The sequence below is a fragment of the Erinaceus europaeus genome, chromosome 7 (genome assembly GCF_950295315.1).
Source record: "Erinaceus europaeus chromosome 7, mEriEur2.1, whole genome shotgun sequence".
NCBI classification, from domain to species: domain Eukaryota; kingdom Metazoa; phylum Chordata; class Mammalia; order Eulipotyphla; family Erinaceidae; genus Erinaceus; species Erinaceus europaeus.
The window spans coordinates 100,396,662-100,412,115 of record NC_080168.1 but is presented as its reverse complement, the minus strand read 5'-3'; the positions used below and the strand labels follow the sequence as shown (position 1 = coordinate 100,412,115).

The 15,454-nt window shown below is 40.4% G+C and overlaps 1 protein-coding gene across 1 annotated transcript in view; it reads left to right on the top strand.

The window, feature by feature from the left end:
- XPOT (exportin for tRNA) overlaps positions 1 to 15,454 on the top strand; it is a 53,604-nt gene that overhangs the window by 37,158 nt on the left and 992 nt on the right. The window contains exons 18-24 of the mRNA XM_007516862.3: positions 1,626 to 1,911; positions 3,370 to 3,559; positions 3,920 to 4,036; positions 4,198 to 4,313; positions 7,157 to 7,204; positions 8,077 to 8,148; positions 14,162 to 14,218. Coding sequence (XP_007516924.1) covers positions 1,626 to 1,911; positions 3,370 to 3,559; positions 3,920 to 4,036; positions 4,198 to 4,313; positions 7,157 to 7,204; positions 8,077 to 8,148; positions 14,162 to 14,218 — 886 coding nt within the window. The remainder of the gene's footprint in view (positions 1 to 1,625; positions 1,912 to 3,369; positions 3,560 to 3,919; positions 4,037 to 4,197; positions 4,314 to 7,156; positions 7,205 to 8,076; positions 8,149 to 14,161; positions 14,219 to 15,454) is intronic.

Below are 15,454 nucleotides of genomic sequence, written 5' to 3'. Positions count from 1 at the left end.
TATCTTTATACACCAAAAAAGGCATTTACTTGCATCTTTTAGTTTGGGCAAACATTTTTATTTGAAGAATTGGCTTGTTCAGAGAATTAAGTAAACTTTGATTAATCTAGTAAATTAGAAATTTTAGTTGAAGGGACTGGATAAAATAACATTCTGTATTTTTTTTACTTGACTTTGATCTAAGTCCTTATTTCCTCTCACTAGTATCTTGGATCAACTTTATTTATTTTTTAAATTAATTTAATAATGATTAACAAGATTTTAAGATAAGAGGGATACAATTCTATATAATTCCCACTACCAGAGTTCTGTTTCCCATCCCCTCCATTGGAAGCCTTCCTATTTATCCCTCTGGGAGTATGGACCCAGGATCATTAATGGGGTGCAGAAGCTGGGAGGTCTGGCTTCTGTAATTGCTTGTTCGCTGGACCTGGGCATTGGCAGGTTGGTCCATACTCCCTGCCTGTTTTGTTTCTATTTTCCTATTGGGGCAAGGGTGTGGTGAAGTGGGATGCCAGGACACATTGGTGAGGTCATCTGCCCGGAAAAGTGAGGTTGGCATCATGGTAGCAGCTGCAGTTGATGCCTGAATTGTATCAGTCTTGCTGCCTTAAAGAAGCTTCTTTTAATCCTTTGCATTGTGTCCCAGAGGCCACTCAAGCCATTCTCTCTTTACCCTTACTTTAAATTAGCTAGCAATAATAGTATGAAATTTGCACTGATGGTTAATGAGAAGCTCTCTAGAGACATTGCTCTATAGGATACTTAATGCAAAAGCTAATGATAGTATAAATAGCTAATGATTAATATAAATAACAGTTCTTTTTCTTTATTTAATTGCCACTAGGGTTATGGCTAGGGCTCCTGGTAATCAGGAGCTAGGGCTCCTTTGCCTTTTTTTTTTTTTGATAGGACAGAGAGAAATTCAGAGGGGAGAGAGAGATAGAGAAAGATAGGCATCTACAGACCTGCTTTGCAGCATACCCTGTATGGTGAGGAGCAGGGGCTCAAACCTGGGTCCTTGCGCATGGTGATGTGTGCACTTACCAGATGTGCTACTTCCTGGCCCCTTGTATAAAAACAATTCTAAAAACCACTTTCTAAATTAAAATTGGTGTTTCTTTTTTTTAATTTTCATTTATTGGGGGATTAATGTTTTACAGTCAACAGTAAATACAGTAGTTTGTACATGCATAACATAACACAACCCTCACTAGGTCCTCTGCCATCCTTTCCAGGACCTGAACTCTTCCCCCCACCCACCCCACAGTATTTTACTTTGGTGTAATATACCAAAAATAGGTGACTTTCAAAATATCTAGTACACTCTAATCATGGAAAGTAGACCTCCCTTCTGCCACATGCTTATTATCATTAGGATCTTTATAAAACATTTAGATGGACTCATTAATTCTCATTTAATTTGAGCCCTTTATTGGAATAGTGATTGGAGACAATGATACATAATCATGTTGGCTAAAGATGAATGTGATTGTTTTATGGAAAATGAATACTTTGTTTCTTAGTTTTATAATTCATTTGTGTTGTTATTTATGTTTTATAATATTAATAAAACTTGAAAAGCTTATTACTTAAAGCTGGTTAACTGATTTTGCTTTACGTAGTCGAACCAGCAAAGCTTTCAGCAACAAGCAGACTGTGAAACAGTGTGGCTGTTCCGAAGTTTATCTGGACTGTTTACAGACATTCTTGCCAGCTCTCAGTTGTCCCTTACAAAAGGATATTCTCAGAAGTGGAGTTCGAACTTTCCTTCATCGAATGATTATTTGCCTAGAGGAAGAAGTTCTTCCATTTATCCCATCTGCCTCAGAACATATGCTCAAAGATTGTGAAGCAAAAGACCTCCAAGAGTTCATTCCTCTTATCAACCAAATTACGGCCAAATTTAAGGTACTACAAGCCTTCAGAACTAGAAATCCCTTAAAATATTGGATATGCCCAATGATTAGATATATTGGGTTGTCTGAAAAGCTAGGGCACATTTTTGCATAGAAAGAGATGTATTTTCTGACAACTCAGTAGTTTGGCATCCCTTGGTTTTGTAAAAATATAGATTACCTGAGGTGTGAGTAAAAAAATATGTATGTATATTTTTACTTTATTTTGTGGATTTTTTTCTTACAAAGAAATATTGGGGGGGTCTAGGGAGAGAGAGAGAGAGAGGGAAAAAAAGATTATCTGTAGTGGTGACTTATGAAGCATTCCCCTTTGCAGCACAGGTTTGAACCTGGGTATTTGCACATGGTAATGTGCATTCAACTAGGTGTACCACCACCCAGCCGTGGGTCAAATGTATTTCATCATTTCCAAAGTCTGTCATGAAACAGAACACACTTACTGAATGTTCTAGTAGAAATAAACCTGATTCACACTGTGTAGAAAATCTACTGTTTTTGAAAAGCAGATAAAACAGCATTGAGTGTGGTCCGGGAGGTGGCGCAGTGGATAGGGTACTGGACTCTCAAACATGAGGTTCTGAGTTCGGTCCCCGACGGCACATGTAACAGAGTGATGTCTGGTTCTTTCTCTCTCTCTTTTTTTTCTCTCTCCTCCTGTCTTTCTCATTAATAAATAAATAAAATATTTTTTTATAAAAAGGGAGTCAGGCCGTAGTGCAGTGGGTTAAGTGCACATGGCACAAAGCGCAAGGACGTATAAGATCCTGGTTCGAGCCCCCAGCTCCCCACTTGCAGGGGGTTACTTCACAAGCAGTGAAGCAAGTCTGCAGGTCTCTTATCTTTCTCTCCCCTTCTCTGTCTTCCCTACCTCTCTCCATTTCTCTCTATCCTATCTAACAATAATAATAATAATAACCACAACAAGGGCAACAAAAGGGGAAAAAATAGCCTCTAGGAGCAGTGGATTCATGGTGCAGGCACCGAGCCCCAGCAATAACCCTGGAGGCAAAAAAAAAAAAAAAAAAGCATTGAGTAAGAAGTGTCTAAAGAAGTCAGCTATAAAGCACTGTAATTTGGGTGCTTGATCAGGAGTTGTGGTCTCCTGCCTTCTCTACCTTAAATGAAAAGAAGGGGGGTTAGATAGTACAGTTGTTAACAGAGAAAGATAGATACCTATTAACAGTGCTTTGCCACTTGTGAATAGCTTCTCCCCTTGCAGGTGGGGACTGGAGGATTGAACCCAGGTCCTTGTGAATGGTAACGATGCACTGAAGCAGATGTGCTACCCAGCCCCCTTTTCCTTCTGTTTTTACTAAAGCACAGCTCAGCTCCCTTTTTTGGTGGTGCCTGGGACTTCCCAGACTCTGGCAAGAAAGCCTGTTGTATAAACTGCTATATCTCCCTAGTTCTTACTCATTTCTGAAGTACTAATACATATGTCTTTCTTTAGATTCAGGTATCCCCATTTTTACAGCAAATGTTCATGCCACTACTTCATGCAATTTTTGAAGTATTACTCCGGCCAGCAGAAGAGAATGACCAATCTGCTGCTTTAGAGAAGCAGATGTTACGTAGGAGTTACTTTGCTTTTCTGCAAACAGTGACAGGCAGTGGAATGAGCGAAGTTATAGCAAATCAAGGTGGGTCTATGTTCTATCAATACTGCCTCTTTAAGTAGTTCTACATGTACATTAATACATGAAGTAAATACTAATCTTTCAAAGTGGTTCTTGTTGGTCCCTAATATGACAATTTATTATTGTCAAGTAGTACTCACTGTCACATAGATGGTCATTTTGCCATCTTGAAATTTAAAATAGTGGGACTGTGTATAGCTCAACTTAGAGAACTTAGCGCATTGGAACTCATGAGAAGGAAAACTGAACTTTCGATGGTTTATGCTTAGATTTAGGAGACAAATTATCTTTTTAAATGAAGGGCCTTTTGAACACTCAGTGTTTATTTTCTAGTTTCTTTTGAACTTAATAGTTTTTCTGTAGGTGCAGAGAATGTAGAACGAGTACTGGTCACTGTGATCCAAGGAGCAGTTGAATATCCAGATCCAATTGCCCAGAAAACATGCTTTATTATCCTGTCAAAGTTGGTTGAACTTTGGGGTAAGGTGATTTTTTTTTTCTTATTTTTTTAAAAGATAACATTCTCAGCATTGAAATGAAGACATAATCCTTACAGACAGGGGCTAGGAATTGATTTTCTCCACTGATAAGTTAATTGACTTTCTTTTCATATAAGATGAAAATTTGTATTCTTTTGACAGGAGGTAAAGATGGACCAGTGGGATTTGCTGATTTTGTTTATAAGCACATTGTCCCGGCATGTTTCCTAGCACCTTTAAAGCAAACCTTTGACCTGGCAGATGCACAAACAGTATTGGTAAGCATCTAGGAGTTTTTGTTAATCATGTGTAGTTCGCATGTAATCTGATTCGTAATTTTTTTTTCTTACTGCCAGGTTGACTATATATTAGGTGTAAGCTAGAATTCATTTTTTACAGATTCACAAATACCTTCTGAGCTTTCCTGTAGATTCTTACTGGATGCCAGTGCTAAGTTGAATAATAGGAAAGCTAGTGCCATTGACTTAAATAATCATTTTTTTCCCCTAGGGTAATGAAAAGGCACATAATACATTTTTCTTCTCTCCCTCCTCCATGTCCCCTCCCCCCAATTTAATGCAGTACCAGGAATGAAACTCACAGCCTCATTCACATTTTTTTTAAATTTATCATTGGATTGTGGTCCGGGAGGTGACACAGTGATAAGGCTTTGGACTCTCGAGCATGAGGTCCTGAGTTCGATCCCCGGCAGCACATGTGCCAGAGTGATGTCTGGTTCTTTCTGTCTCCTATCTTTCTCATTAATAAATAAATAAAATAAAATAAATTTATTATTGGATAGAGACAGAATTGAAAGGGGAGGGAGAGACAGAGAGACACACACACACTACACCTCTACCACTTGTGAAGCTTTCCCCCTGCAGATAGTGACCAGGAACTTGAACCCTGGGGTCCTTGCACACTGTAGTGTGTGTGCTTAACCAAGCGCTCCACCTCCTGGCCCTGATTTATTTGACTGTTTACATAAGAGAGTTTCATATGTGTCCGAGGAGATAAACCAGTGAACTCTGGTGCTTGCAGTGCATGCTGGGGACTGAACTGGGATCCTGAGGCATTCGAACCTAATGCTCCACCAGTTGAGCCTTTCTTCAGTTGCCCCTGGCCCAATTTTTATTTATTTATTTACTGGAGAGACAAATCGGGTGGGATGGGGAAGAGAGGGGAAAGGATAGGAGAGCCAGCAACAACTGCTTCTAGCCATTCAGGGTAACTTTGAACTCAGAGAGAAACCGGAGCACTGCACAACTCTGGCTTATTATGGTGCGGGGGATTGAACCTGGGACTCCAGAACCTCAGGCATGAGAGTCTCTTTGCATAACCATTATGCTATCTACCCCTGCCCTCTTTTTTTTTTAATTATTTTTAATTTTTCCCTTTGTTGCCCTTGTTTATCATCACTGTTGTATTGTTATTGTTGTTATTGCTGTCATTGTTGGATAGGACAGAGAGAAATCAAGAGAGATACGGAAGATAGAGAGGGGGAGAGAAAGATAGACACCAACAAACCTGCTTTCACCACCTGTGAAGTGAACCTCCTGCAGATGGGTAGCCAGGGGTGCAAACCTGGATCCTGATGCTGATCTGTGCACTTTCTGCCATCTGCGCTTTAACCGGCTGCTGCCATCCAGCTCCCCAGGGTAACTTTGTAACCAGGGAGGTTGCACAGTGGTAAAGCTCATGACTTACATGCGTAAGAACCTACATTTCATTCTGTGACACCACATGTGCCAGAGATGCTTTGGTATTCTCGCTTTCTGGGTATAAGTGATTTTTTATTTTTTTAAATATTTGGATTAACATGACAAAAACCTTGTGTTAGCACTGATCTATAAATCATTATTTGCCCAATAAAATTATTTGGAAGGTGGAGGAGATAGGCTAATGGTTATGCAAAAGACTTTCATGCTTCAGGCTCTTAGGTCTTGGGTTCAGTCCCATGTACCACCATAAGTCAGAACCTACCGGTGCTGTGTTTAAAAAAAGAAAATGTGGGAGTTGGCGGTAGCGCAATGCATTAAGCGCACGTGGCGCAAAGCGCAGGGACCTGCATGAGGATCCCAGTTTGAGCCCTTGGCTCCCCACCTGCACAGGAATCGCTTCACAAGCAGTGAAGCAGGTCTGCAGGTATCAATCTTTCTCTCCCTCTCTTTGTCTTACCCTCCTCTCTCCATTTTTCTCTGTCCTATCTAACAACGACAAAATCAGTAACAACAATAATAAACTACAACAACAATAAAAACAAGGGCAACAAAAAGGAAATAAATAAATAGAAAATTATTGAAAAGAAAAAAAAATGGGAGCAGGGTAGTGGTGCACCAGGTTAAGTATACATAGTATAAAGCCCCAGGACCTGCGTAAGGATGGTGGTTTCAGCTAGCGGCTCCCCAGCTGCAGGGGGATCACTTCACAAGCTGTAAAGCAAGTCTGCAGCTGTCTTTTTTCTCTCCCCTCAATTTCAGTCCGCAGGAGCAGTAGATTCACAGTGCACCCACTGAACCCTAAAGGCAAAAAGAAAAAAAAAGGAGGAAAAAAAGTTAACTTTTTCATCATAATAATTTGTTCAGATCTCACTCAGAATGTCTAGTGTCTCAAGTCCTATATTTACTTTTCCACAGCCTAGTATAGGTTTGATATTACAATTGACATGTACATTAGAACAGCATTTTTTAAAAAAATATTTATTCATACCCTTTTATTGCCCTTGTTATTGTTGTAGTTATTATTGTTGTTGATGTCATCATTGTTGAATAGGACAGAGAGAAATGGAGAGGGGAGACAGAGGGGGAAGAGAAAGACACCACTTGTGAAGCAACTCCCCAGCAGGTGGGGAGCCAGGGCTCGAACTGGGATCCTTATGCTGGTCCTTGCGCTTGGGCACCATGTGTGCTTAACCCACTGCCCGACTCCCTTGGAACAGAATTTTTATGAAAGGATTTATTTATATATATGGGGCAAGAGCAAGCAGGCACACACCAGAGCACTGGGAAAGATAATGCCAGGAATTGAACCTGACCTCTAATGTCTCAAGCAAGTTACATGCTCTAACAGGTTGATCTATCTTTTTGACCCTATGTTTAAATAAAAATCTTGGTTTTTACAGGCCTTATCTGAGTGTGCAGTGACACTGAAAACAATTCATCTCAGACGCGTACGTAAGCTTAATATTCTATGTCCTTTCACTTTTGTAAGAGTTAATTTCAGTTATACTTTTTTTTGTTGTTGGTAAGGGAGGGGTTTGAATGAAACTAGCTAATCCACCATTGTCCTTCTTGTTTTAGATAATAAACAGGTTTTTTAAATTTTATTTTTACTTATTATTGGACAGAGACAGAGAAATTGAGAGGGAAGGGAGGATAGAGAGGGAAAGTGACAGAGACACCCGCAGCCCTGCTTCACCACTTGTGAAGCTTTCCCCCTGCAGGTGGGGACCAGGGACTTGAACCTGGGTCCTTGAGCACTGTATTGTGTGCTCAAACAGGTGTGCCACCACCTGGCCCCTATTTGTTTTTATTTGACAAAGGCTGTGAAAATCTTAACCACATTTCATGATCTGCGAAGCTCTTCACAGCTAGAGTTATTTAACTTTGAGTACTTTAAATAAGGGACTTCACTACATTATCATCATTCTTTTTTAAATTTTTATATATTCATTCCCTTTTGTTGCCCTTTTTTTTATTGTTGTAGTTATTACTGTTGTCGTTGTTGGATAGGACAGAGAGAAATGGAGAGAGGAGGGAAAGCCAGAGAAGGGGAGAGAATGATAGACACCTGCAGACCTGTTTCACCGCCTTTGAAGTGATCCCCTGCAGGTGGGGGGCCGGGGGCTCAAACCGGGATCCTTACGCCGGTCCTTGCGCTTTGCGCCACGTGCGCTTAACCCACTGTGCTACCGCCTGCCTCCCTGTCCTTTTCATTCTAATCATCTGTATAAATCATAAGTGATTCTGAGTAAATGTCCTTGCACATGATAACATGTGAGCTCAAGTTGGCCTCTAGTCATAATTATCTTTTAATTTTCAGGGACCAGAATGTGTTCAGTATCTTCAACAAGAATACTTGCCTTCCTTGCAAGTAGCTCCAGAGATAATTCAGGTAAGAGTTGTATTGAAATTTTTTACTACCTTTTTTCCTTAATTGAAATAATATTGACTTGTAACATCATATGCATTTCAGCTGTGCATCATGAAAAATGTAATGAAATGGTAGGGGAGATAGCATAATGGCTATACAAAAAGACTTTCATGCCTGAGACTCTGAGGTTCCAGGTTCAAACCCCAGCACCACCATAAGCCAAAGTGAGCAGTGCTCTAATAAAATGTATACATATATTAATTTATTTAATCATAAAAATCAATTGTATATCTTAAGTACTGTGTACAATATGTATAATTTTAAGGGTAGGGAGGATAGCATAATGGTTGTGTAAAGAGACTCTCAAGCCCAAGGCTCAAAAAGTCCTAAGTTCAATCTTCCATACCACCATACACCTGAGTTGAGCAGTGCACTTAAAAAGTTAATTAATAATTAAAAAATTATAGGGCTGGTGGTGGCACACCAGGTAAAGTGCAAGGACTGGTGCAAGGATCCCAGTTTGAGTCCCCAGCTCCCCACCTGTGGGGGCGTCACTTCACAAGCGGTGAAGCAGGTCTGCAGATGCCTGTCTCTCTTTCTATCTTCCCCTGCCCTCTCAATTTCTCTCTGTACTATACAAAATAAATAAATAAGTAGAAATTGACGAAGTAGCCATAGGAGCAGTGGATTTGGAGTGCAGGCACCAAGTCCCGGCAATAACCCTGGAGGCAAAAAAAAAAAAAAAAATTGCAGCTCAGGACCCAGGAGATAGTATTATGATAGTGCACCAGACTTGCATGTCTGAGGCCACAGAGGACCCAGGTTCACCTCCCTGCATCATTATGTACTGATTATTCTGCTGCTTCTCTCAGTCTCTTGTAAAAATAATTTTAATGTGGGCCTTAGAGATAATGAAGTAGTTATGTAAGATTCTCATGCCTCAAGCATTAATAGGTTCAAACTCCCCCCCAGCACCACTATAAGCCAGAACTGAGTGTGTGTATTATTTTTAATTTAAACAGATTACCAGTGAAAGTGTTTTCATCTTTCACTATGCAGTAAGCCCTTTTCCTCTTAATTAAAATATGATTATGAGGGGCAGTAAGACAGGATCACAGTAATGCACCAGACTCACTTACCTGAGAGCTCGAAATTCATTTCCCAGCTCTACCATGTACCAGAGTTAAGTTGCGTCCTGGTGTCTTACTTGTGTCTTGCTCTCTCGTCAGTAAAAAACAACTTCGTTAAATTAAAGGGGGGGGGGTACAATATAGGCATTAGCTCACCTGGTAGAGTGCATACCATACCATGATACAAGACCTCGTTTTCAAAACTTATCACCACACAGGCACACCATGGATGGCACCAGGGAAACGCCACAGGTGGTGGGGTAGTGATACAGCATCTCTTTCTCTCCCCCCCCCCATCATAAAAAGAAAGAAAAAGTTTGCATGAAATAAGTATTATATGACCCTGACCCTATAGAATAAACTTTTTAAAATAAGATGATTTTGAAGTTCAATATCAATCTTGACTTAAGAAAGACAAACTGTTTATCTTGATGTTTTGCAGTGTATAGAATAGTAAGGGTCTATAACCTTTGTAGGAAAATGTGAAGTTAAATGGGAAAGTTAATTTTACATTCATTAATCTATTATTTTCATTAATCTTTAATAGGAATTAACATTTCTCCCATTGTAGAGGTGACAAATCTGCCATTTATTAGCATGAACTATTACTTTGTCATCAGTAGAAATCATATTTTTCTTTTCACATTTGTTTCAGCTACCAAGATATTAGTTACAAGAGTTGATTATAGGGGACTGGGTGGTGGCATACCTTCTTGAAAGCACATGCTACCTTGAGCAAGTCCCTGGCCTCCACCTGCAGGAAGGCAACTTCAAAGATGGTGAAGCAGTGTCGCAGGTGTCTCTGTTCCTTACTCTCCGTCTCCCCTTTTTCAATTTCCCTCTACCCAAAAATAATTTATTTAAAAGTATATTTGGGGGGCCAGGTGGTGGCCCAGTTAAGAGCACATATTAGCGCACGTGGCACGAAGCACAAGGACTGGCGTAAGAATCCCGGTTCAAGCCCCTGGCTCCCCACCTGCAGGGGAGTCGCTTCACAAGCGGTGAAGCAGATCTGCAGGTGTCTTTCTCTCCCCCTCTCTGTCTTCCCCTCCTCTCTCCATTTCTCTCTGTCCTATCCAACAACGACAACATCAATAACAATAACTACAACAACAATGAAAAACAAGGGCAACAAAAGGGAAAATAAAAATAAAATTAAAAACAAAGCAAAACGCATATTAGCAAGTGCAAGGACCCAGGTTTCATGAGTGGTAAAGCAAGTCTTTCTCCCTCTTCTATTTCCCCCATTTCACAATGTCTCCCTGTCCCAACTAGCAAAAAAAAAAAAAAGAAAGAAAGAAAGAAAAGAAAAAGAATGACTGCTGGAAGCAGTGGATTCTTAGGGCTAGCACCAGGCCCCATTGATAATTCGTGTGTGTGTGTGTGTTTAGCAGAGGGGGGTTTCTTTGGCTTGCCACCAAGGTTGTTGCTGAAACTTGGTACCTATACAACCCTACTATTTCCAGTGATCTTTTTTTCTTTTTAAAAAAGCATTGTTACTTTATTTATTGGATTGAGATGGAGAAAGATCAAGAGGGAAGAGGAAGATCAAAGGGGAGAGAGAAAGTGAGCACTGCTTCAACCACATTTGAAGCTTTCCCCCTGCAGGTGGAGACTGGGGTATGAATCTGGGTCCTTAAGCATTGTGACATACACACTCAACCAGGTGTGTCACCACCTAGCTCCCTCCTTCCCTTTCTTCCTTCTCTGCTTCCTTCTCAATAGTCATTGACAGATAGATAGGAGAGAGACACCTGTAGCCACTCCTGAAACTTTTCTTCTTCAGATAGGGATTGAGGGCTTAAACCTGGTCTTCCAGAATGTGTGTGCTCTACTAGGTAAACTACCACCTGGCCCTCATATGCCAAGTTTAATCAAAACTTAATTGACAAATTAAGTTTTGAAGTGAAGTGACTAGGAAATTCTCATGCTTTTGCACTTTTAGAAAGTCATTTTTACAATGGCACCCAGTTGTTTTCTTGACAACTATTTATAACAGATTTCTTAGCCAGTAGAGTCGCACATAGGCATCAACAGTTTGATGAACTCTAATCAGAATTAGAACCTTTTGTGTAGATTCTAAGAATTGTTTGCTTTATCAGAAGTTACTTATTTTTTGATACTAGAGTTACCGCTGGGGCTCAGAATTTGACAGGGGAGAGGTAGAGAGGGAAAGAGACTGAAATACCTTACTTTACCACTTGTGAAACTTCCCTCCTTGGTAGTGGGGAGCAGGGGCTCAGTTCTGGTTCTTTGAGCATGATAATGTGTGTGCTTAACCAGATGCACCACCACTGGCTCCCAGAATTTATTTATTTTCATATTACTGTATTAATATATGTACTATATTACTATATTAAAGTACTATATTAAAGTGACATCTCAAATAAGAGCAATGACAAAACTCAATTTTACTGAATTATTTCATATAATGACATGACATTAGAGGTGCTGTTTTAGATAATCATGTTTATTTAAAGAATCTTTTTTTAAAAATATTCCCTTTTGTTGCCCTTGTTTTATTGTTGTAGTTATTGTTGTTATTGATGTCATTGTTGTTGGATAGGACAGAGAAATGGAGAGAGGAGGGAAAGACGGGGAAAGAAAAGAGAGACACCTGCAGACCTGTTTCACCAGTTGTGAAGAGATTCCACTGCAGGTGGGGAGCCAGGGGCTCGAACCAGGATCCTCACGCCGATCCTTGCGCTTTAACCAACGTGTGCTTAACCCACGGCACTAACACTCAACTCCCAGATAATCATGTTTTATAAGTAATATCTTAATGAAAAGAAATTTTATTAGAATTATGTAGTTCACATTGCAGATATCTATATAAAATTGCAAACATTCATTTTCTTTTGAGTCATCAACTTCAGTGAATTGCTTACAGGAGTCGGGGGGTGGGTAGTGCAGTGGGTTAAGCGCACGTGGCGCAAAGCGCAAGGACGGGCATTAGGATCCCAGTTGGAGCCCCCGGCTCCCCACCTGCAGGGGAGTCGCTTCACAAGCGGTGAAGCAGGTCTGCAGGTGCCTTCCTCTCCCCCTCTGTCTTCCCCTCCTCTCTCCATTTCTCTGTCGTATCCAACAACGATGACATCAATAACAACTACAACAATAAAACAACAAGGGCAACAAAAGGAATAAATAAAACAAAAAAAAATGCTTACAAGAACAATTATAAAAGTCCTGTTACTTGGAATAAAACACATATAGGAGTAGTATGAGAGAAACAGTTCTTCCTCAAAAGCAGTGGAGTGGGACCAGGTGGTGTGCACCTGGTTGAGCACACATGTTACAATGCATAAGGATCCAGGTTCAAGCCCCTGGTCCCCACCTGCAAGGGGGAAGCTTCACAAGTGGTGAAGCAGTGCTGCAGGTGTCTATCTCCCTCTTCCCTCAATTTATGACTATCTATTCAATAAGTAAATAAAAGTAAAAAAAAAAAAAAAAGCAGTGGAGTAGCATGATTATCCTCTCGGGACTGTCAGAGCTTTCTTAGAATTCCTAGATTCTTGTTTCAAAACTACATCACCTGCACACAAACTTTCAGATGTTCATAACTGACTGTAGACCAGGAAACTATACCTAAATGTCCATCCCCATCCTCTATTTTCCCCAAGAAGACATTTATAAAGGTGGAAATAATTTTACCTTTTTTCACCTTAATAAGCTTAAAGAAAATTTGCTGTGAGTCAGTCTAACATTGTAATGCAAACAACAAATTACTGACTATTTAAGTGTTTTTTTTTTTTTAAGACTTTATTTATTCATGAGAGAGAGGAGGAGGAGAAGAGAAAGAGCCAGACATCACTCTGGTAAATGTGCTGCCAGGGATTGAACTCAGGACCTCATGCTTGAGAATCCAGTGCTTTATCCACTGAGCCACCTCCCGGACCACTACTTAAGTGGTCTTAATGGCCTACAAAAAAGTAGAAATGAATAGCTAATTAATATTACCCCAGATTGCATTTCTACTTAGAAATTTGATTATAAAACATGAGGAGGGGAAGACAGAGGGGGAGAGATGGATAGACACCTGCAGACCTGCTTCTCCTGCAGGTGGGGAACTGGGGGCTCAAACCGGGATCCTTATGCCGGTCTTTCGGCTTTGTGCTATGTGCACTTAACCTGGTGCCCTACTGCCCAGACCCCCCATTATTGATTTTTATTTTCTAGCGTAGCTACACACACCTAGATGGTGTATCCTACTATAGACCTAGACTGTATGTATCGAATAGGAATCTGTCATATCAATTGCCCTTAGACCAAAATGTTGGTAAGCAACCCACAATTCCCTTTATATGTTGGTCATTCTTAAAGAAATCCTGTTATATGCTATATAACATAGATAAAATTTGAGAACATTATGCTTAATTAAATAAATCCGTCATAGGAAGATATACTATGATTTCATTTATCTGAAGTATGTAATCAATCAGAAGGTAAAATTGGGGGGGGGTTGGAGAAGGGGATTCAAGAGCTATTCAGGGTTAGGGTTAGTTTCAGTTTTGCAAAATAAAACAATTATAGGGGCCAGAAGGTGACTCATCCTGCACATCTTACCATAGGCGATGACCCAGGTTATAACCATACCACCCACCACATGGCAGTTACAAAGGAGAAGCTTCACAAATGGAAGAATGGTGCTATGGTGTCTCTCCCCCGTCTCTTATACTCTCTCTCTTAAAAAAAAAAAAAAAAATGTGAAGTGGTGAAGTTATGCTGACATGGATCTGTGGCAGCTTCTAGAGCTTTGTTGCACAACAGTGTGCATTCAGTTAATACTCCTGTACACATAAAAATAGTCAAAATGGTCAGTTGGTCTTCACTGCAATTTTAAAAGACTATTATGGATTTGAATTGCGGTTAGTTTAATATAAATCTCTCCCTTTTCCTTACCCCAGGAGTTTTGTCAAGCGCTTCAACAGCCTGATGCTAAAGTTTTTAAGAATTACTTAAAGGTGAGTATTTGGGAAACTTACTTATCTTCAGACAGTTTGAGATTTCAGAGCCAAGAGAGAATATATATTGCAGGACACTGTATTATAGTTTGGTCAACTTAATTTTGGCACTCTTGGCTCTATCAGTAATGTTTAGGAACATTTCTCCATACTGAGTTGAAGGAAACAAAAATAAATAATTTATGAGTTTGTGATACTTGCTATTCAAAAGTTCTGCCTTATTAATGCATGTCCTAAGAATGGGAGTAGAGGTGGATTCGGGTGGTAGCATAGCGGGTTAAGCACAGGTGGCACAAAGCTCAAGGACCAGCATAAGGATCCCGGTTCGATCCCCTGGCTCCCCACATGTAGGGGAGTCGATTCACAAATGGTGAAGCAGGTCTGTAGGTGTCTTATCTTTCTCTCCCCCTTTCTGTCTTCCCCTCCTCTCTCGATTTCTCTCTGTCCTATCCAACAACAGTGACATCAATAACAATAACTACAACAATAAAACAAGGGCAACAAAAGGGAATAAATAAATATTTTTTAAAAAGAATGGGGGTCGAGGGAGCTGGGTGATAGCACATCAGGTTAAGTGCATGTGGTGCAAAGCACAAGGATGGGTGTAAGGACCCCAGTTTGAGCCCCCGGTTCCCCACCAGCAGGGGCGTCGCTTTACAAGTGAAGGACTGCAGGGGAGAGAAAGATAGACACCTGCAGATCTGCTTCACCGCCTGTGAAGCGACTCCCCTACAGGAGAGGATTAACCGGCTGCACTACCGCCCAACTTAAGGTTTACCTTAAATATAGATATTATTTGTAAAGCAATCTTTAGCACATTTAGTGATCATTCTTTTCTCTATACTTAGTCAGCTGGTTGTTAAATGAAGGTCTAACTTACAGGAATAGGGAGACAATGATGAATATGGTTCTTTTCCTTCATAAGCATTGTAACAGCCTGCCATTTACTAGTACTAGTGCTCATTTAACATGTACTTAATCATGGAAAATAGTATGTAATACTGAAGCAGTGACTACCCTCGGTTTTATTTATTTTCTGCCTCCAGTCACTTGGGCTGGGTGCCGGCACTACAAATCCACTACTCCTGAAGGCCTTTTTTTTTCTTTCTTATTGGATAGAACAGAGAGAAATTGAGAGGGGAGGAGGAGATAGAGAAGGGGAAAGATAGACACCTGCAGGCCTGCTTCACCGCTTGTGAAACAATCCCCCTGCAGTTGGGGAGCAGGGGGAGGGGA